Source organism: Pempheris klunzingeri, chromosome 19 (genome assembly GCF_042242105.1).
Source record: "Pempheris klunzingeri isolate RE-2024b chromosome 19, fPemKlu1.hap1, whole genome shotgun sequence".
NCBI classification, from domain to species: domain Eukaryota; kingdom Metazoa; phylum Chordata; class Actinopteri; order Acropomatiformes; family Pempheridae; genus Pempheris; species Pempheris klunzingeri.
In genome coordinates, this window is record NC_092030.1 from 2242076 (window position 1) to 2263260 (window position 21185).

The following is a 21185-nucleotide window of genomic DNA, read 5'->3' on the forward strand; positions in this document are numbered from 1 at the left end:
TGCAGTTCAGCAAATGTTGTGCTTCTCTCTCACGTTTGCTGAAATATGGTGAAAATAGAGGTGTAATGAGGGGAACAGAAACCTTAACATTTCAGAGACATGCACTTTCTTCACTTTTAGGAGCGAGCTCCTGCTGATATGTGTATTTAATTGAGTGTCAAGTGTTTCCCAGCACATTCTGGGGCTCCTGGACTATAATGGCACAAACAGCCACATCATGAAGCACCGGTTGTCTAGACCTGCCTGTGGAAAATAATGATGTAGGCTAAATATTACATAGAAAACTATTTGAAAAGGAAATTAACAGTTCCAGCAGAAGATCAACTGGATAAGCTAAATGTGTGTGTGTGTGTGTGTGGGCGCTCGTGCAATCATTATGCATTTCTTTTGCAGTCGAGTCATGAGGCTGTGGTACAATAAAGGAGAGCTGTGAATCATTAGTGACAGCACAGTAAGGTTAAGGAGACTGTCTATCAAAGTAGACACAGAATAGTTAAGATACTTGCATGTGGGCGCCTGCATGTGGGCGGGCACCGGGGGGTGTGAGCGTGTTTCTGCATTATGATTCAAGATTTAAATAGATAATTCACCTTGATGTTGTGGAGGTAGTTAGCGGCGATTGTCTGCAGTGATAACAATAATGTTTTACTGTTTAAAATTCCTCCTGGAAAATGTTCATTTTACGGGCACCCTCCACAGGGAGGTCTGAGTGCAGCGGTGCACGGTCGTCTCAGGCCAGCACTGCTAGGACTAATAAGGATTCAGTATGGCTTGAGGACATTTCACGAGGGTGGATAATTGCCATATTGGGGGCTTGAACTTGAATCCCCCAGCTGAAGGAGCTTGCTTATCATTAAGCTACTGTGATGTTCTAAATTTCAAACTGAGAAAATAAAATGTAATTGCTTGTTGGTGAAGTACATCCAACTTTTCATCATGTTTCTGTTGGCTTCATCTATTTTAAATGAGGATTTTACGATGCTTATTTAACCTTGAGCACGGCAATCATCCTTGTCAGTGAAGACTCCACCACTGAATAAAGCTGTCTGACCCTGCAGGAAAAATAATTATCATCATGTAAGCAACACTATTAGTCAGCAATAGCAGCACTAATATTTAGTGTGAGCACAGTATTATTATTATCATACAGCATCATATTACATAACCTTACTGTACCGTAACTATGACTGGAACAACATGGCCACTCTTTAATTATCTTCCTTTGGAAATGAGCTGATTTATAAATTATGATAAAAGGCCAAAGAGATTAAATAAAAGGTGCCACAAACTGAATTCAATTTATCTCACAGCTGTTTAAATAAAGTCAGAAAAAAACTCAAAAGTAGGCGACTGGAAGTTTGAAAATCCAACTTCAAAATAAAAGCACAAGGTTGCTCAGAGGTGTTGGAGAAAAGCCAAATAAGCAAAACATGTTGACATTTTATTTTTAGAGTATTAAGCTTGCGGGCATGATCAGGAAATGTACGATTTAAATGTAGCTGCTGGTCACATCTATATTGTGCATATTTTATTTAAACAATAAATATAATTGAATCTGACTGATTAATTAATTGAACCATTAAGTCTATAACAAGTCATGACATTCAGAAGAGATGTTTTATTATTAAAAACAAACAAATTCAGTGTATTTAAGTCACAGTGACATAAAACTGAAACACCAGCTGATGTTTGGTAGATGTAGGGACACTAAACCATGAAATGTTTGATGAAATTACACTCGTGCCCTTTATGAGAGAAACTTCTCCAAGTCCAGCAGGGGGGGGGGGGGATTTTATTTTGTGAGCTCTGTCCGGAAGTTTTCTAGTTTCTTGTGCTGACTTTTGAGGGTGATGTCTGCTGAGAGAGTCACAGCTGCTTCATTCTCAGGCGCTCCAGACGCAGCGACGGAGCGCGGAGCTCTGCCTCCTCCTCCAGAGATGATCCCTCACATGGACTCAGCATAAGACGAGAACCCGCAGCTCATCTCTGACTGCGGACACTTAGGTGCCACTTACAAGCGCAGTTCTGCGGGACATAAATTGCTCTGATGCTCTCAAGTGTTCGTACCGGCGCCGGGTTTCATGTGTTTTCTGTGTTTGCGCTCCACAGTGAGGGAGACTTCGTTTTCCAGCAGGGTCGGCGTGTGATTTATCCCGTGGATGCGGCTGTCGGGGTCGGTGTCTGAGCCCTGCAGGAGCAGCCTGTCATAGGGCATCATGGTTTCTCTGCTTCTTCACAAGTGGATGAGGAGTATTTCTCCGGAGATGCTGCTGCTGCTGCTGGTGCCCATGTTGTGGTTTTTACCTCTGACTGGAGCGGCTCCTTCTCTGACCACCGAGCAGCTGGACACGGGGGTGGTAAGTTTTCTTGTCTACCTACTTATGGAGGGGAGGGGGGGTGGAAGTTTTTCTACGGTGAATGTGTGTGTGACACCCACCGTGCCGTGGTGCCGGGGGCTGCCGGGGTCGCCTCCTCCTCTCTTGGGCTACTCTGGAGCGTCCAGTGCGTCTTCTCCAGATACTTGCTCTGAATTCTAACGCCGCTCTGCAGTCCGATGCACGAGGCACAATGGTGCAAAATTACTAAAGCTGTGTTTGAACTTCACTGATCAGGTGACTATACAAACACAAGAGAAATGGATAGAAAAAAAAGAAATCAATGTTCAATCAAGTTCCTTGCAATAAATAAATGTATGTGAGGAGATTTGCAGTGTGCTGACATATCCTGTGCTAATGAGATGACTGGGACAGACATGACCCATGAAGGCATCATGGGCTGTTTTATCACCATAGTCTTCAACTGTGTTTCCAACAGAGGTGGTGGAGCAATAAATGGAGCTAAAAGAATCCATCAGAACAGATGAAGGGTGTAAACACATCGACTTGAGCTGAAATCTTAAGCCCTCTCTGATACACTGATTATTTTTTGTAGCTGTGTGCTCAGAAGCTGCAGGATCGCCTCAGAACTTCTAACTCACAGTCATACATCATCTTATGTTTGCATGTGTACGAGTGATGAAGGAAGCCACACGGACTGCACAGCAGGCACTGGCTAAACATCATCATCATCATCATCATCACAGAGCATGACACACAGTCAAGGCTCCGGTTAAGGCAGAAAAAGAGTTGTAGATGAACTGGGTCTCTATCTGTGTGTGTCTTCTTGACATTTCTCCAGATGGATGGATGGTACACTTTGTTGTAGATATAAGATCATTTGAAATGTCTTTAGAAAACATTATGGTCGTCACTGAGGCAGCATCCCTGTCGGGGAACATCAGGCTTCTTTTGTCGCTGCTCATCCCAACTTCTGTTTTGCTTTCTGTCGGTGCTCAAACTCTTCTTTCTGAAACCGACGCTTGAGGATTACGTCTTTCTAAACAAAGACTAGAACAAGGGCACTGAGTAGATCAGTTTTTGTTTCTTAACGCGTGTGTTACTTTAGGTTTTTCCTCCACCTCCAGGCGGTGTACCTTCCCTTTTACTAGCTGCTTGTTTTTTTCACATCGAACACAACAGACGCTGTGATTGTGAGAGTGAGGCCATCATCTCTAATCTACTTTACACAATGTGTGTGGGCGAGACAGAGCGTTTCAACTTAAACAAATGGCATTTATGCTCCTCGTGTTGCTCAGAAGTTACATAATCTAGTAGTTCTAATGAGATCAGAGCACACAAAGTATACACCCAGGAAGCTTATGTGATCCTCATCTTCTGTCAGTGCGACACACACACACACACACACACTCACTCATTGCCGAGGTGGATGCCAACAACCCTGACATCAGGACATGGTCTGCTGCACCGCAGCTCTGAGCCAATCTTTTTTCAGGTTTTCCCAAAGGTCAGTTTGGCAACATCTGACAGGGTTTTCATCACAACCTGCACACACCTCTTCCTCCCTGAGTAGACTTGGCAACAAACAACCCGAGCCTTGAAACAGACTGCTACATTAACAGAATAGCCCTCCCACCCTTGGACTTTAGACTTTTAGACTTTAGACTTATCGTCTTGTTTTATTTTCCAGTTGTAACATAAAACTCTGCTTCTCATTCTGAACACTATAATATTTTCCAGCTTTATGACCATTCAGGAGTTAATGAAAAAAAAATGTTCTCTTGTGTATCATGCTTGCTTCTCTTTTTCTTAGTCACCACGTAACTTTTGGAAGGTTATCTGTGTGACCAGACGAGTTTAATATTAATTTTCAAAACATAGTTATGAAAGTGCATGAGTGCACTTCAGCTGGCACATCAGCCTTGGTAAAGGTAATAGGTTTTACTGTTTTTTATAGTGATTCTTGTTAGAACTTTTCTTTTGTTTCTGGAAAATTGGGTGAACTATGAGCTGTGATAACAGCAGTGATTTTCCTCCATTTACCGTGGAAGAGAAAATAATGCTCAAGGTGAGAGCTTTCCTGCACGTCTAGATAGAGCTGTAGGCTGCGCTCGGTCCAAAGTGGTGCTGCAAGCTTCTGCGCAGTCAGAGGGCCATTACTCTCGCTGTGATGCCTTGGATGCATCACCCTTCTTCATGTGCCAGTAAATGTAAAGCAACACTGCCAGTCCAGTGATGGATGCCGTCCTGAAAACGTCCACATTTGGTCTATGGATGTCGCTGAGTTCATGCAATAAAACTGTCAATTTCCCTCTTTTTCCAGCTCATTTTTAGCAAGCTGACCGTTTCAAACAGTTCTTTCACGCTGCCTGTCAAGCAGGCAGGTAAAATCTGAACATGTCTTTTGACTTTTGAATAAAATAATATCTATATCATAGATAGCTAAAAGCCACAGCTAAAAGCTCCTGTGCGTGGGATTTGAGTCTTTGTGCTGATGCATAGAAAAATATTGATCTTCTCTATTCTAGTATCAATCACTCACAGCCCGTAGGCCTGCGGACTGGCTGGAACATGTCGGTAGTTTCTTTCTTGTAGAAGAAAAGCAGCTAGTGACAAGTTTTTTTTCCCCGTGGAACAAAATCCACAGAATAAAAACGAGCATAGAAAGATCTCCAAACCCTCTTGTAGCATAATCTGTGTATTTATTTATGCACACACACTTTCTACGCTGCTTCTGACAGTTTCTTTGTGGATGATTGTGCAACAGGGACCATTAGCTGCAATGTGCTGGGCTCTGATGACGAGGTGGTCTAGGCAGTAGAAGACGTGCGTTCTGAAGCACTGCACCATATTTCTCACTGTGTCCACACACTTTGAAAAATGGGAGCATCTGAAAAGTTTCTTTCTGTACTTTTAAGTTCTTGTGCTTACAAACCACAATGACATAAAAGTGCCTTTCAAGTTTATCATTTTTCACCCAGTCGCCCAGCTCGACCAGTTCTTTCGAGTGAGCAGGTGCAGTGATCTTTGCACAGGTCTTGTACTTTCATTTTTTTGGGGGGGGGAGTGTGGAGACTTTTGCTTCAGTCTTTAAGAGAAGGCACAGAAATAGGATGTCTTTGTAGAAGCTCCTGAAGCTCCGGGGAGGTGGTGTCCTCCTGCCTGCTGTTCTGAGGTCACATGGGACTGTCACTTTGGAGATGAGGGGTGGAAGAGAGCACAGTGGTAGCTATTCCAGTAACGTACACGACCATACCATCTGCTGAAAAGCTCTGCTAGAGGGGAAAGCATGTGTGATGTTGGGCTCACTGCAGGAAATGCTAATTCAGACATACACTTTTCTTAATTACCTGATAGATTCAACGTTATCCTGCTTTTATTGTTGTAAAAACAGAGGTTCTCGTGTTTGATTACCAACAGCAAAGACAATTTATCTAGACAACGTAACTAAAGCTCCTAGTTCATCAATGAAGACGGGGAGAAAGTATCAGTGTAAACAGCTCGGATGATGATTAGTTGGCCAGTGACTGATTTCATGTCTTTGGAGTGCAGCAGGGAGCCAGAGGACAGACAGTGAGCATCACTCTGTGCCACTGCATGGGCTGTAAAGTATAGATATGATCAGATGATTACACACATCATTCACAGTGTGTGTGAGTGTGTGTGTGTGTGTGTCCGGTGTATCTGATTCTAACTGCTATTCACTCAGGACATGAAAACAACCTCAAAACAATCCTCTGATCTCGATCACCGCTCCTATCCAGTCCCCTCACACTTCATTACGGTGATCCTCCATCACTTGGCGTTTAGCTGAGATTGTGAATCTAATGTATGAAGTGCATCTTCATAACAACACCACGCTCAGTCTGTAAATAACTGAACCACACTACACACAAGCACAGATCACATGCATTCATTTTATAGCTTTGCTGCTCTCCAGTTTGATACATCACTGCATAGCGCCAATTTGCAATTTCAGCACTTGAGGGAACTGAGTCATAGCAACTAAAACGTAATATGCTTTGTGTTTCCTGCTCATCATATTATGTTCCTCATGAGGAGTATTTTCTCCACTGAAACAGAACCGCCAAGTTTCCCAGAGGAACTATTCACCTGAACATTCAGGGCTTCCCTTTTGATAAGCGAGCGTGAGCTGAGTAGATTAGCAGCTGATAAATTACCTAAATTACTGTATATTCAGCCACCTGCGGAATTTGAGTCATTAAAGAAACACGACCAATGAACCTAAAACCTTAAGACTGTGCAAGTGTGAGTGCACGCCTGGAAGGACAACCACAGTCCATTTCTCACTCTCATTTTCCCGTCTAATTTCTTCACTGACGGCGCCATCTGGCATCAATTCCTCTGGAGCGGTAGGCGCTCGCTCTCCCTGCTCGCTAGAAACCAAAATAACGAGTCCTAATCAGGTGTTGAAATTGCATCAAGAAGGAATAACAAAAAACCAAAAACAAACAAATTATTTGCAGGAATATGAGGGAAGATGAAGTTTAACCCTGCCGTGAGGCTTTAACTCGAACTGATCTGCCTTTCTTGCTGTTCAATCGACAGATCAATCAAAGTGTGACACCACTTAACATGTCAAAGCTTTTGGCTTCGTCCCATTCCTCCTAATGGGAAACGAGGCTGTACAGAGTTCACTAAACGTCGCCTGTGTTATTTATTGGTTGTGATGCTCTAGTGAACTAACCTTGACCCCCATCAAGTCAGACAGGTCATGGTGTGATTTTACCAATTTTAGCCGGTGCTATTTTGTCCTTTTTTTAATTATGGGATTACTTCCTTCACAATTCTAATAAGATGGATTTTATAGCAATTGTGTCTTTCGTAAATTCTACAGTTGAATATAAACCATTACAAATTTGGACTGTAACTATTAACCTGAAATAAATCTTGAATGTGCTGTGAATAAATGTGCAGCACATCCATATTTGAAGCCAATAAAAGACTTTGAGAGGAACACGGGGAACACAGGCTTGGCCCGGGACTCAAAGAGTTAAAAAGTGAAATCAGGTATTCTGGAACAAAATGTTTATTTTGGTATTAATTAATCCCACCAGGATCTTTTTTTCTGATTATTCCAGCCCCCAAAATTCCTCAATTTGTAGTGGCTTTTCTGATAACTTGTAAATCAATAAAAATTATTTTGGGTCGTTTTTCATGAAACAAAAAATGCAAAGACTCTGGAAAAAAAAACGTAGATGGGGCTCAGTAATGCTCATGATATGCTCAGTAATTAGGTCAATACTATAAGTGCTAAAGAGAACCAGAACAAAGAGCGTTCAAACCAAAATAAAACCTTAGCCTTCAACATGCTAATGGAAGAAATTCAGCCACTCTGCTGTTTGAAACTCATTTTCATTAATCCTCCATTCTCCATCCAACAACGGTTCAGGAACTTTCAGTATGGAAGATGAAAAATGTTAATTTTAATAATTCAGTTTTTGCTCTGAAGGGTATAACAGGGAAATCATTTTATTTCCAAGCCGTTTCTCATACAACCAGTCTGGCTCATTAGCACTGTGTTTGCCTGGAATTTGTGTACTTTCCCCAGCATTAGATTTATTCACTCTTTCTGTGTCTTTTCCTCCATTTTCCTCCTGTACTTTGAGTAGGAGGTTTTACCTTCTAGCAGCACACCATGGTGCTTCTGATTACACCCAGGGATAGAGGAGAGGAGAAGAGAAAGCTCGATGCAGTGACAGTCACGAGAAAGTGCGATGGAAGGATTCCTGCACTGAAATAACACAACTGACAAAGAAGCGAAAACACATTGAATGAAGAGGAAGATGTTGATATCTTGTCTTTGATTTAGGAGTGAGTGTGAGCCTAATGAACAGGGTAACACCTCTGGATGCCATACCTGTAAAAAAAACTCTATGAAAACTATTTTCAATGTACATCTGTTGTTGCTCTGTGAACCTGGATGGATCATCAGAGATACTTTTAGCTCCGCTGTCCCACTTCCATCAAGCAGCGTGACCCTCTGTCTGTAGAAATGCATCGTGGGACTCATATTCAGGGCAAAGAGATTATTTCAGGAACGATCTCATATGGGACAGGCCTTGAATGTTGGAGAGAGTATATTTCTCCTTAAAGATTGACAGAGAGTGAATGTTCAGCATGTGATGTAGTGCACATCCTTAGCTTCTTAGAGGGAAACCAGCCCTTCACTTCACTCCCATCCAATCTGTCACCTCAGCCTTGTTAAGCGTAAAAGTCCTCCAGAGACTTGTAGGTTTCTGAGAAGACTGTCAGCATTACTGAGGAGTTTATGATTTCCTGAGAAACCAATTCAACAAAGGTCCCAAGAGCCCTGACACCTCATTGGCTGCCACTGTAGCATAGCGGCTTGGGATTGATGTGTGGCAGCTGCAAGACTTCTGCATGACGCTTCCAGATATCGACTTCCAGATAAAGTTTGACAACATGAATTCGGGACGTGATTTACTGTAGGCTACCCGCATGTTGTCTCATTATTACAATAAATAGAATTGTAAAATAAGTCTTACAGGACTTTTGGCCTCATAATCCTCATCTGCAAATTGAAGTATAGCAGTTTGAGGCCTGATCAACCATTTGCTGTCCTAGAGAAAGAGTTTTGTGGTTAACAGCAGGAGCCAGATGTATAAAGGATGTGTACACAGAAAATACACACAGGCTGTGTGGGCATCTCTAAGTAAAGCACCACAAAGATGAAATGACCACACCAATGTGACACGGTTTCATTCATAATGCTGCTGTATCTCGCATCGTAATGGGCGACATCATAATGTGATGCAGCAGTGTTTGCACTGCAGTGCCTTTCAAAAATAAAACTTAAGTTAAATAAATACTTTTGGGGGAGGAAAAATGTTGATGCACAGAAATGATGAGGCCTAGAAAACCAACATCTACTGCGTAAACATGCAGAATGCAGAGCTGTAATAGACGTGTGTGGTCATTTTGTAGCTTCCCGGTGTCGTTTCCATGTGATTAAATCAAAGTGAACGGTCGTGCATGATGGCACTGTGCTCTGGCGTGGCACTTCCCAAATTGGAGTCTGCAGCTTTATCTCACACATTTGTCCTGCTGCCTTCAGATGGCTGCAGGGATTTAATGAAGTGAAGGACAAGGCTTTCAAACAGTATAAAGCAGCTGTGGACAACAGATAATGCACTTGCTGCTGCTGTAACCACATTAAATGTTATTTTTTCACATTATTCCTACTTGTTGGGGCAGTGGATTGACCCGGCATCAGGAACAGATGTGGTTCTGGGGTGTCTGATCCCAGCACAATGTCTAAGACTCAATTTCCGTTAAACAACTGTCTTTTTGCTGCCTCATTTGAATGAACCACCCACCTTTTTCTCCCTTGCCTCCCACCTGCACACTATGCGCTCTGCTCTGGGCATCAAAATACCACACAAACGGGAAAAATAAATTTCAAGGTCATGACCAGCGCCACCGTGAAAATACGGCCCTGGGTGTTGTAGCCGCGGACATACATACTGATTCTCGCCCTGGTGATGATTGAGGACCTAGCCCATGGAAATCTGTAAAATTGTTTTTTTCTTATGGAGCACACAGAAGCATTTTATCTGCATGTACATCCATCCATGGCTTACTGTTGGAGTGGAAATCAGGCTAGTGCATGTGCGCCCAGTTTCACAATGAGTGAGATTTATTAAACAGAACCATGCATATGCACGGCTCTATAAATCTGATAAAATGCAAATGACAAAATGTACGCATGTATGTGCTTTTCTTTGCATGCAGACTTTTGGCACAACCAAATATCAGAGTAGGTGAGGTTACAGGAGTAATGGACCAAACTGTGTAAGGAGTCGAGCAAGAATATTCGTTTTCCTCCGCTGAATATGATGATGTCTCTCCCAGTGGCTCTTACTGGTTTCATGAATTACTGTAACTGTGGGTTGGAGGCAAGCAGGCTCGTTCTCAGGCTCCCCATGTAGAAAACCCCAAATTAATTCCATGTGGCCGTCCTGTTTTAACCAAGGCATCCCGCCCCCTTCTAGTCATAGTGGAGATCAAGGTTGTGGTTGCCAAAGCTATTCAAAGGACTGACCTGATCTTGTAATTATGGTGATTTCTTGAGTTGTGCTGCCTGCATGTTTAAGTTAAAATAATCCAGAGGCCCACCAGCTGAACTGGAGGAAACCCCAAAGCAACAACAGAGCTCCTCTGAAGTTTGTCTTCTGAAACTGGCAGAATTGAAATAAGTACAGCATGTTTCTGTGTTTGTATGCGTGCGAGGAAAGAAAAAGGCTGTTACTTCTCCAGAGTGAGATGCATACTGATTTCCATCACTGACATTGGCACAGGAGTGATGGGCACTGCTGGCTTTTAGTTTATTTCACATCAACCTGAAGGAGGGTTTGTGCAAAACAGGGAAGAAAAGGAAAAGAAAAACTGGTTCTGAGGGAGAGTTTGATGTGTGCTTTGGAATTATATTTCAGTACTGTATGCTCTCAACATAAAGGCACATTTTGGCGTATGTCTAAGTGAAATGAAGAAAGATGGAGACAGACAGAGAGACAGATCGCACAACTGGGAGATGTTGGGTGTTCGGCCAATGTCTGTGAGTTTATTAGAATCATAATAAAAGCTTGGATGCAATAAGCGTTAAGGCATAAAAATCAGAGAACAGAATCACTTTGTCCCACCGCACAATACACACCCTCATTAATTTGGAGGGTGGCTGTTTCAAGATTGTATCTTGAGGTGCCCATTAGCTCAGCAATTATTCATTTGCTAATTGGGTATTTGCAGTGTTTTTTCTCTCTCCAGCCCATGGGAGACAAACAAAAAGACGTATTTCTCAGTATGTTTTTCCCTAAGTGACAATTAAACTAATTACATATCCTCTACAAAAGAACAAGTAATTTAGTGATTAGGCTGTTTTACCAAATACAGTTAACTCTACTGGAACAAAGTAGAAATGACATCAATATAGCAGAGGATACTCAGATGTAATCCACTGTGGCCCACCTGAACAGACCCAGATAGAGAAAGAACATCAACACTGGTAGAGATGTAATACTCTAAACAGTAATTAACACCAGGACCGCCAGCTTTCTAGCACCCCCTACAGGTGCCGCAGCATTAGGCCACTTATTTCTGATCATATATTTAATAATATGTCTGTAACCTAGCAACTTAATCGAAAAAACACCCTTGTAGAGCACCAATCAGCTACTACAAGGAGCCATCACTAGTTCTTCCAGGGGCTTGGTAATCCATCGAGTAGCCACTGTGCTACTTCCCAGATTTACAAAAGTGATTGGAGGCTCCTATGCTGCGACGTTAGTATTTAGACATTTACTGTAACACAGAGGCAACCTTCAGAGAGTAAATAATGGGAGGTAATGTAAAGTAAAGAGTAAAGTTCCTGCCTGTGCAGGTCGTGGGATTAATAAAGGAATATCTTATCTTATCTTATCTTATCTTAAATCTTGTGTGTTTTACTCTGTAGGCTTCAGAAAACATCAAAACACATATTTTGGAAAAGTTGCAAACTGAAAGGCTTGTAGTCTGTCAGTGCCAAGGTGACACATTAAAAAGAAAAGTAATACATATAATTTTTTCCCCTGAACTTAACACTTAACGCTCTCCATCTCACACAGTATTTTTCCCCTGTGGTCACGTCAGCGAGGACGCATTCCTGTATTGACACTGCCTGACCTGTATAGTTGGACCCTGAGTTCTTGGATGGCTCTTGATCACTAGGAATGGAGTAACACTCCTCTCAGTTGCATATTTTCAGGAGTAGGAAAAAATAATGGATTGTTTGTTATGATTCTATTTTCTTCGATCGGAGCGTCGGTGCAGAAAACTCCTCAATTTGAATTCATTGAGCTCCCCAAGCATCGGCGGCCAGCTAAGCAGCCAACTACTGACCTCAGGCTGTCCGATTATTTTAATACACCACAATGACATCACGTTTAACTGACGGTGATGAATGTTATATTAATCAGGGACAGCCATTCTGCTCCTTGATCTTGTTTAGTTTAACCAAGTTTAATTAGCTGAGCCTGATAAGTATTCTGTGCCTCTTCCAAAGACCTTCTTCTTCATTATCCTTACTGATAATATTGTCATTCCACAGCCATTTCTTTTTGGCTGAGTCTGAGCTGTCATTTTGAATTTTCCAGCAATCCAACTGGACACATTTTTGGTTATATACATTGGAGGGAGAGGACGGGGCTGGATAGGAGCCATACAGTATGCAAACTGGGTCATGGAAAGATCAAATATTTCAGCAATACAACATTACACTCCTTCACCTGGAGCTGGAGGAGCTGTTGATGCCAAGCAGAGAAGCCTCGAGCAAGTGGCAAAGCAGCACACTGTTTCCCGTCTCTTTGAATAGTCACACTGTTGGAGAATATGCTGACTTTCTAATGCACGCAACCATAATGCCAACCTGCAAGCTGGCTTTTGCTGTGCTTTTAATTGCAGCACCATGAATTGTAATCAAATCATGTGTTACTATGGACCCCCATGTGCATTTAAATGCAGGAGTAGTGTACTATAGTTTGCTTTTCATATAAATTCCGTCGTATCATGAGTGATCTTAGCATTTACCACAGGCTATGACACTGTATTCGTTTTATTTTAGATGCTGACATTTATTAAACTTGTAGGTGCAAAACAAATCCTCAGATCTGACAGCCTGTCTGTCATCCACGGTTGCTTTGACACTCACATTCATTATTAAGGGCACAGAATTGAAGCTACACTCAGTGAGTAAATACTCCTGTGCGGCTCCGTGCGGCTCCGTGCTCAGCCTGAGCAGGGCAGAGTGTCTGCAGTGAGGCGGCAGAACTGACAGGACCAACAGATGTAAGCATATGTTGGCATATGTAGGAGCATGCTATCCTGTTAGGGCAGTCGCCCCCTTGTTGCACACACTTCTTTACTGAACTCTCTCTCTTTTCATATTTATTATCCCAAAAATATGCTTTTTGTTTTCTATGGCTTTAAGCTTCCTCTCTGAAGCCTGATCAAATAGCTACTGTACACCGTAGGACCCTTATTCTCAGTAACCAAAGACAACTGGCGCTGCATTCTAGTGATTTCAGCATCAATTAGATAAATACTAAATTAAAAAGTATTTTTCTGTTTTCTATGATATGTCCAAAAGCTAAGGATAATAGTCACTGCAACTCCAAGAGCCCAAGGTGTTTAGCCTGAACAAAGTAAAAGATTCAAAGACATTCACTTTTTAATGATGTAAGATAAAGAGTGGCAGCAAATGCTTTCATCTGAGAGACTGGAACCTATTAATTTTAGACACTTTTAATGATAAACTACTTGGAGAGTTGTTTCATACTCCCCTCAGTCAACTAATTGCTTAAAGCTGGGGTAGGCAACTTCGGGGAAACCAGCAAGAGTAAGCTAGATTTTGAAAGAATCTGAGCGATAAAATCCCAACTCCTCGCTTTAGGCTTCTCTCCAAGGACGAGTCCACGAGAGAGCAGCGGGGAGAGGAGGGCAGTGCACCGCTGTCAGCGCTCGCCGTGACCAACTACCGTATGTCTCATTCACATGTGAGAAAACACCTAACGTCATCATGATGTGCATAAACAATGAAATGGTTATTAGTAGTATTCACAGCTGGCAGGCTATGTCTACCTAGCCGTGTGGACATGGGCACAGAGTGTGTGTGCTCAGGTAGGCAGGGAGGCCATCCTGCTCAGGCCCAATGAGACGACTGGACCAGGCTCATTACAGGCTTGCCACAGCCACAGATAGTGGATTTTGTCTTTATTTTTGTCAGACAATTTGATTCACTGATTGCCGTCTGGATATAAAGAGAATTTCAACAAATGTAACAAGAAATGCTTCTAAAGATAAATTGCTTACCTAAGGCTCACAAAGACAGTGGTTCTGTGTATGCTAGAAGCTATTGTCTATATCAAAGTAGGGTTGCTGGAGTGCGTTGCAATTTCTAATGCATTTTTAATGCTTGTAAAATTAGAATGAAGGTGCATTTTTGTATCACTGCAGAACCAAGCTGATGCTCTTATAACTGTGCTCGCTTAAAGCTGCTCTATTGTTTGAAGTCCTGCTGAGGTAAACTAAAACCATGTAGCTCCACAAACTTAGTTATACTCTTTAGACTTCTATGTTTCTCCCCACGCCTATCTATTGGTCTTATCAGATTTTATCAGCATGATAAAAACATATTCATTATATTCAGGGACTGAAGGGCTTTCTCACTCCTTTATCTGGCTCTCTCTATCTTTGTCCCATGAACACAGGCTCAGTCTTAATCTTTACTTTTTTATATGCTCCTGTGCAATTGTCGAGCAGATTTGGCTGGATAAGGAATTTGTGCCTAAGGCAACGATAGGAAACGGTTCCATTATGATTTATTACTGCATACTGTATGTTTTTTCTGTACATAAAGCATATATGCACTTGCTTATGCATACATTGTAGTAGTTGTTCAGTTGGTTGTGTTTGTGGTCCTTTTTGGTTTGGCTTCATTTTATTTTCCGATTGTAAAGTATGACAGACTTTTACAGGTGAATCGGCAGAGATGTTCCTACAATTGCATTCTGATTTTCAGAAGCAATACAGTTTTATTACATTGTGTGCTTTCTGGTTATGTTTGTACTGTTGGACTATGCAGAACTGTTGATTAATTCTGTCAGTGGTTTTCAATGCCGTGAGTACAAACCATGGTTATGGTGTACCTGTTTTGAAAACAGTTTTTACAGCCATTTTTTTGGTTTGTTTTTAACCTTTGATGTAAAATGTGCTGTGAAAAATGAAATCTCTATTGGTGTGTCATATCCTCAATGTTTTTCTTTTTATGTCCTTTGCACACACACTGTGCATTATTTCAGCTGTGCATTTTAAGTGCCGTCTTATACCCTCTGTGGACATTGCAAAAAATAACAGTTACTGAGGTGGAATAACTTTCTCCCCGACCACCAGACTGTCATGAGTGTAACATTAGCTCCACTTGGATTTCTCCCCTACTACTACAACACTAGAATTCTCCTGGTGTACAGTTTCACACTTAGCTATGCAGTTGGACTGTGCTCTGCTAGACACGCATCTTATTACCATAGAGCATCACAGCTTTATCCACAGGTGGTGAGTTAAAAACACACACATACACACACCACCAACCCCCTGACACCCAGCATGGAGAGAGAGATGCATTAAGAATGAAGACATGGAGGAGTAACTGATAGGCCGTGAAATAAATTGGCTCATACACATGCCTGTGCATACACACATGCACAAGCTGCCTGTGTCAGTCTGGAGGTGCCACAGCACCCAATTTCATTCCAGGGCCAAAAACATTGCTAGCTTGACACCGCCAGACCAATTTGGAAATGTGAATTAGTATGGAAACCTTCATTTTTTCGATTTCCGAGGAGCGTTATCAACGGGTGCAGACTAAAATGGCTCTGGATGCATTTGGATGGACCCACAACCAATCAGGGCAATGAGATGTGTGACGCAGCGCTGAGCGACAGGAAAACGTCTAAACAGACTACAGGGTGCAGAGTTGAGCTGTGATGGTGTAGCTTCGATATGTCTGTGAACGAGGGTTGCCATTTTTGCCATAAGAATTTGAAAGTTATTATTAGTTGGTCTGCTAAAATATTTTTTAAAAAAACAGGAAAGGTCAAAGGTCAGTTTTTGTCGATCTTCAAAAAATCTATACAAATTTGTCAAAGATTTACCAAAGTTCTGTGTAAAATCAAACGGGATTTAATAGTTTTTAAAAGATGGGAAGAGGGAGAAAAACCAGCCGATATGAATGAAGAAGCGTTGGCATCAACAGCAGCAGTCGGGAGCCCACTCCTCCAAGGACAAATCCCAAAACCACCAACTCCAAGCCAGACCAGAATATCCATGTGTACAAGGCAAAGTATTGTGGAGGTAAGCTTGCAAACTGGTGTTAAATAGTAACTAACTCCTGCTTCTTAAATGTGACATATTACCCTTGTAGGCTACCAGGGACTTGAAAGTTAATTTGGTAGCCCATCAATATTTCATGATATGCCAGAGAGAGAAAACTGCGGGTGATGGCCAGAAAAGAGTACTGCACCTGATTAGCTAGTCTAATGTGCAAAGTTTAGTGACACTGCAACCCCCTCCTCTGCTTAGGGTCACTGTGGGAGATAGGCAGCGATGGAAGAAATACTCATAGTTTAGTAAAAGTAGCAATAGTGCAGCGTAAAAATACTCATTACAAGTATGAATACCTATAAGTACAGAATTATTGCCATCAAAATAGAGTACCATAAGTACTATTAAGTACTCATTATGCAGAATGGCCCATTTAGGAATCATGTATGATATACTGCTTGATTGTATTAGTGATGCATTAATGTGCCCCATGTTAATGCACTTGGTATGGGTGGAGATTATTTTAATTAATATGTATACTGCTTGGAACCTATAATATTATATTATATTATTTTATATCACCATTTTTTTGTTTGTATTAATAATCTAAATTAAGAAGTAGCTAAAGCTGTCAAATAAACAAATGTAGCAGAGTAAAAAGTTCACTTTCTGCCTCCAGACTGTGGTGGAGTTAAAGTATAACGTAGCATAAGATTGCAGGACTAAAGTTAAGCACAAGTACCTTAAGGTGCACTTAAGTGTAGTGCTTGTGTTGATGGGCAGTGCAGTAACATGGCTCCCCTTGGCCTGAGTATCTGCTGTGACCCGTCGTGCCTGAGCAGAGGTGGGGGGGTTGGGCCGTGAGACTCTTTGGGTGTTACTTTTATGGGGGTTGGTAGGGTGCTGACATGGGAGAAGGCGAGGATGATGGTAGCTTTGAACTCATGTTATCCCTCTCTCACGCAGCCTAGATGCTCTTTTACAACAGCCAGTGTGGATCAGTGGGGATCTTAATAAATCAAATCCAACACGACACATTTAACAGTCAGTACTTTTCAGCACAATGTCAATGTAGTCCATCACAACCCTTCACATTGTCAAATGTCACAGTGAAGCACCAGCACATACTAATGAAACCTCTCCTTTATGTTTCAGGTCATCACCAATTACCCATCAAACATAACAGCTGGTTATGGTCTGCCACCCACGTGATGCAGGGATACTAAACAACTTCACAATGAAGAATTGGAAACCAGCTCCATAATGATACACAAGGACTTTGTGGAAGAAGTCAAAGTTAAAATTCTTGGGCCAATTTAGTATTATTGCATAACCTCTGCAACGCTGCCCGGGGTTTCATGCTGAGGAGGTCATCACCTGAGGAGGTCATCACCTGAGGAGGCCATCACCCAAAGTCTCTCCCATTTTCCAGCTTAGAGTCAGATCTCAGCCATTTTTCGCCATTCCTGTTATCCATCTTTTCAACTACGAACAGCCAGAAGTCTCGTTCTTCCACCGACACTGAGGCTGCTGGGAAGAGGAGAATGTAGGCAGAGACCTCGGGTGTTCAGGTTAGATGGAAAATGCTATCGAGGTGTTTTTTTAGTGCAAAATAGCAGTAAGGTCTAATGTGTGTGTGTGTGTGTGTGTGTGTGTGTGTGTGTTCTGAAAGTGACACAAAGCATTGATGAACATGCCCTTCAGTAGGCTGGAGATTAGCTCTATGGTATTGTCTGTCACACAGGCCTTTCCATCACTTACATATTCCATCATTTTTGACAACTTGGACTTTTTCATGCGAACACACCATCAGTCCACCCTTGACAACAACAGATCAATACCCCGGACCCACAAGATTGCTTTCCAAGGCCGAGTCCTCTCACACCGCTTCAACAATGAAAGAACAATCCAAGCCACCTTTTCACACAATCGTGGTCACTTTCTCCCTGGACCGGAAACACGAGCGCATATGCAAATCTAATTCATTGTCCTTGGGAGGTAACTCTTCTGTAGCTGCCTGGTCTCAAGCCTTTCTCCAACGTTGTGGTGCATCACATGCTGCGTCAAAACTCAGATGAAATGGCACAGTGCTCCACTGATGCCAGTATCCTGATACAAATTCCTAATATAAAGCTTTTCAAAGATCAAAAAGCTAAACCGCAGGCCTGGTGGACGTGCTGACACCTTCAGAATGAGCATGTTTGTGAAGTGGCTCCATTGTCTCTTTACCTTGCAGGGAAAAGGCTTTCATGAATCTTTTTGTGTGTTAAATGCTGGTGTGTGCCGGAGGGCCTGGGTGGAGTGTCAAACGCGTTAGTCAGATGTGACCGGCTGACTGAGGGGAACTGCCAAAATATCCAGTGGGCCTTTGCCACCAAAGAAGACTGACTGGAAGTCATGCTCTTCAAGTCTGAGGACTGGAGCGCCACTAGAAACCTGTTTGAAGTGAGTGACACAATAGAGAAGATATTTAAAAACCTGCACCACTTTAATATTAACAACAAAGATTATTTAACTCTACTTTTAGGGAATTAAATCATTTCTTTCCATTATCTATCACATACTTTTGAGTTTGATCAGACATCCGCTAAAGATCGTTGGATACTTCTTGTAAATATGTTCAGATACAATTTATTTGCCATAAATAATTTCTATAATTGCTGAGGCATTGTCTCAACACTGTGCCTGTGGCTACAGCCTTTTAAATATATTGTTTGCATCTTCGGTGATGACAACCATTATTTAATTGTTATTTGTCACACAGTCTGAATAATAAATTAATTGCCTCTTTCTTTAACACCTACTTAACACCCCTATTGTGTGTGTGTGTGTGTGTGTGTGAGAGAGAGAGAGACAGATAATGAAATATAAATAAGTAATATTATAACTTCAGAGGTGCAGCAATGCTACAGGGTCCATGTGCAGCCTACCTAAGAATTAGTAAAAGAATTAGTGCATAAAGACACAGCCACACTGATCCTGTCAGCTGCAGTGGACCACTTTGGGTTGCAGGATGTCACAGGTCAACTTTCTGTTACATGAACAGTGTAGATATTGATTTGTATGAGGATCTTTAAAATAACCTTAGATAGAATAAAATTGACTTAATACTCAATGTCGTAAAACTGAAATATATTTACGGTTCCATTAAATAGAGCTCCAAAGTCCATTTCATGTTTTTGTTACCTTTTGTGCTAATAATACTCTTCTTGTTGTCAGTAAAACATTTTCTTCCATGTATTAACAGAAATCCCAGATGATTTAACTCCAGATGACGTCAGTGCTGGACCATAAGAGGTGAAAAGGAGCTGGCCGCGTGGAACTGTATCACAAACTGTGGACAGATTTGTCATTTGGTGTCCCAGAAGCTGCAAAAGGTGGCAGAGAAACTTCTACAGAGCCTCTGCAGAAGAAGCAATTTACAAGAAGCATGGCTGGGTGTGGAAGTGTTTACACATAGCTTAAAGCAATAAAAACAATGAAATGAAGGAAACAGAACCTTGTGGTACCGTCTGTGCCAGAGCCTGAGACAACCTTCCCCACCACCCAGGACCTCAAATTAAACTGCACTGAAATAAGACTCTGCTTTGGCCGCCTCCTGTTGAATATGCTAGATGCTGTGAAAGAAGGAAATTAATTATTAGTTAATTCGATGAGACTGTGCCCCAAAGCATGTAGTCACAGTCATTATACAATCAGTGCCAGTCCATCTTCTGGTTCACCCTCCTCTCAGTAGTTTTCCATCACCTGCCAGCCACTCCCACAAATCAGCCAACTCCCACCACCTGTTCCACTCACCTGCTCCTGCACTCATTAGGCCACTATTTAAGCCTTCACCGCTCACTCATTCATTGCCAGATTGTTCTTGGCTCCTTGATGCAAGACTCTTCAGCACTCATTCCTGGACTGACTGCCTGTTTCTGACCAACCCGCCTCGTTTCTCCCGGTAATCACCTCAGCTCAAGTTTTGTCTCTGTCCTCCCTGGATCCTGTCTGCTCGTGGCTCCCTGGCTTTCTGCTGCTTTGATTTCCCCGGGCTGGCTTCCTGATCCTCTGCCTGGCTCCGGCTCTCCCTCTGTCTCGCCCAGTGCTCACCTGGTTTGGGACCCGCTGCTTCACGGAGCTCTGCTCCTGCTGCAGTCCTCGTGGTAACCCCCACCGAAATGTCCTGAGTGAGAGCTGTCTTTCCTCACTACGCTCTCTGGCTCGCCTATCCGGCCTCACCAGCTGCAGTCCTGGGGTGTCCTCCAAACACAGACTCTGAACTGCATTCATGTGCTTGCCAAGCATAATGAGTGAGTTTTCGATGATGCACTGTGTGCTGCATTTGGGTCCTAAACCCTTCTGTTGCATACAGTATATCTCTTACAGTCTTGCAGGTCAACACTACCTCCTTTCTTGGCTCACAGTTTGACATGGATGAGCTTATGGAAGGGCCTTCTTAAGGTAGTGACTGAAATAACCCTGTACAAAGTCATACTGAAACTTCCACAGTGGAACGATGAATGAATTTGTCAGCCCTAAATCTTGGCATGACATGATTTAGCAGCCAACACTTGCAGTTGAACGTAATTTGAACTTCACCTGCTGTGGATTTCTGCCTCATCATGGACTGCTAGTTTCCAGGTTTGGTCACTTGCCCGATCTGCTCTTTCATGCAACAAACGCAGAAGCAACAATAGTTGCAGGGTTTTAAGTGACCACTCCCGGGGCCACTCTTACTAAATCCTACCAAAAGTGTTTCTTATCAAGTGCACTAGTTTGTTCTTCAAACATACCAACCAGTTAGTTTGATACTGACCCAAAGGATTCAGCAGAACTTTCCATCCATAGACTATAAAGGAACGTAGCCACCATGACACCACTTATTGCTTTGTGAATTTTCATAATCACCATGTTTTGGCTGTTGCCATCTTGATTTTTGAGCCAGATGTCCACTTCTGACTGGTTAGG

At 42.3% G+C, this 21185-nt stretch overlaps 1 protein-coding gene across 1 annotated transcript in view; it reads left to right on the forward strand.

Moving 5' to 3' along the window:
* The first annotated feature begins 2216 nt into the window (after nt 1-2216).
* LOC139218997 (matrix metalloproteinase-17-like) overlaps nt 2217-21185 on the forward strand; it is a 72193-nt gene continuing 53224 nt past the window's right edge. Inside the window, exon 1 of the mRNA XM_070850761.1 lies at nt 2217-2357. Coding sequence (XP_070706862.1) covers nt 2217-2357 — 141 coding nt within the window. The remainder of the gene's footprint in view (nt 2358-21185) is intronic.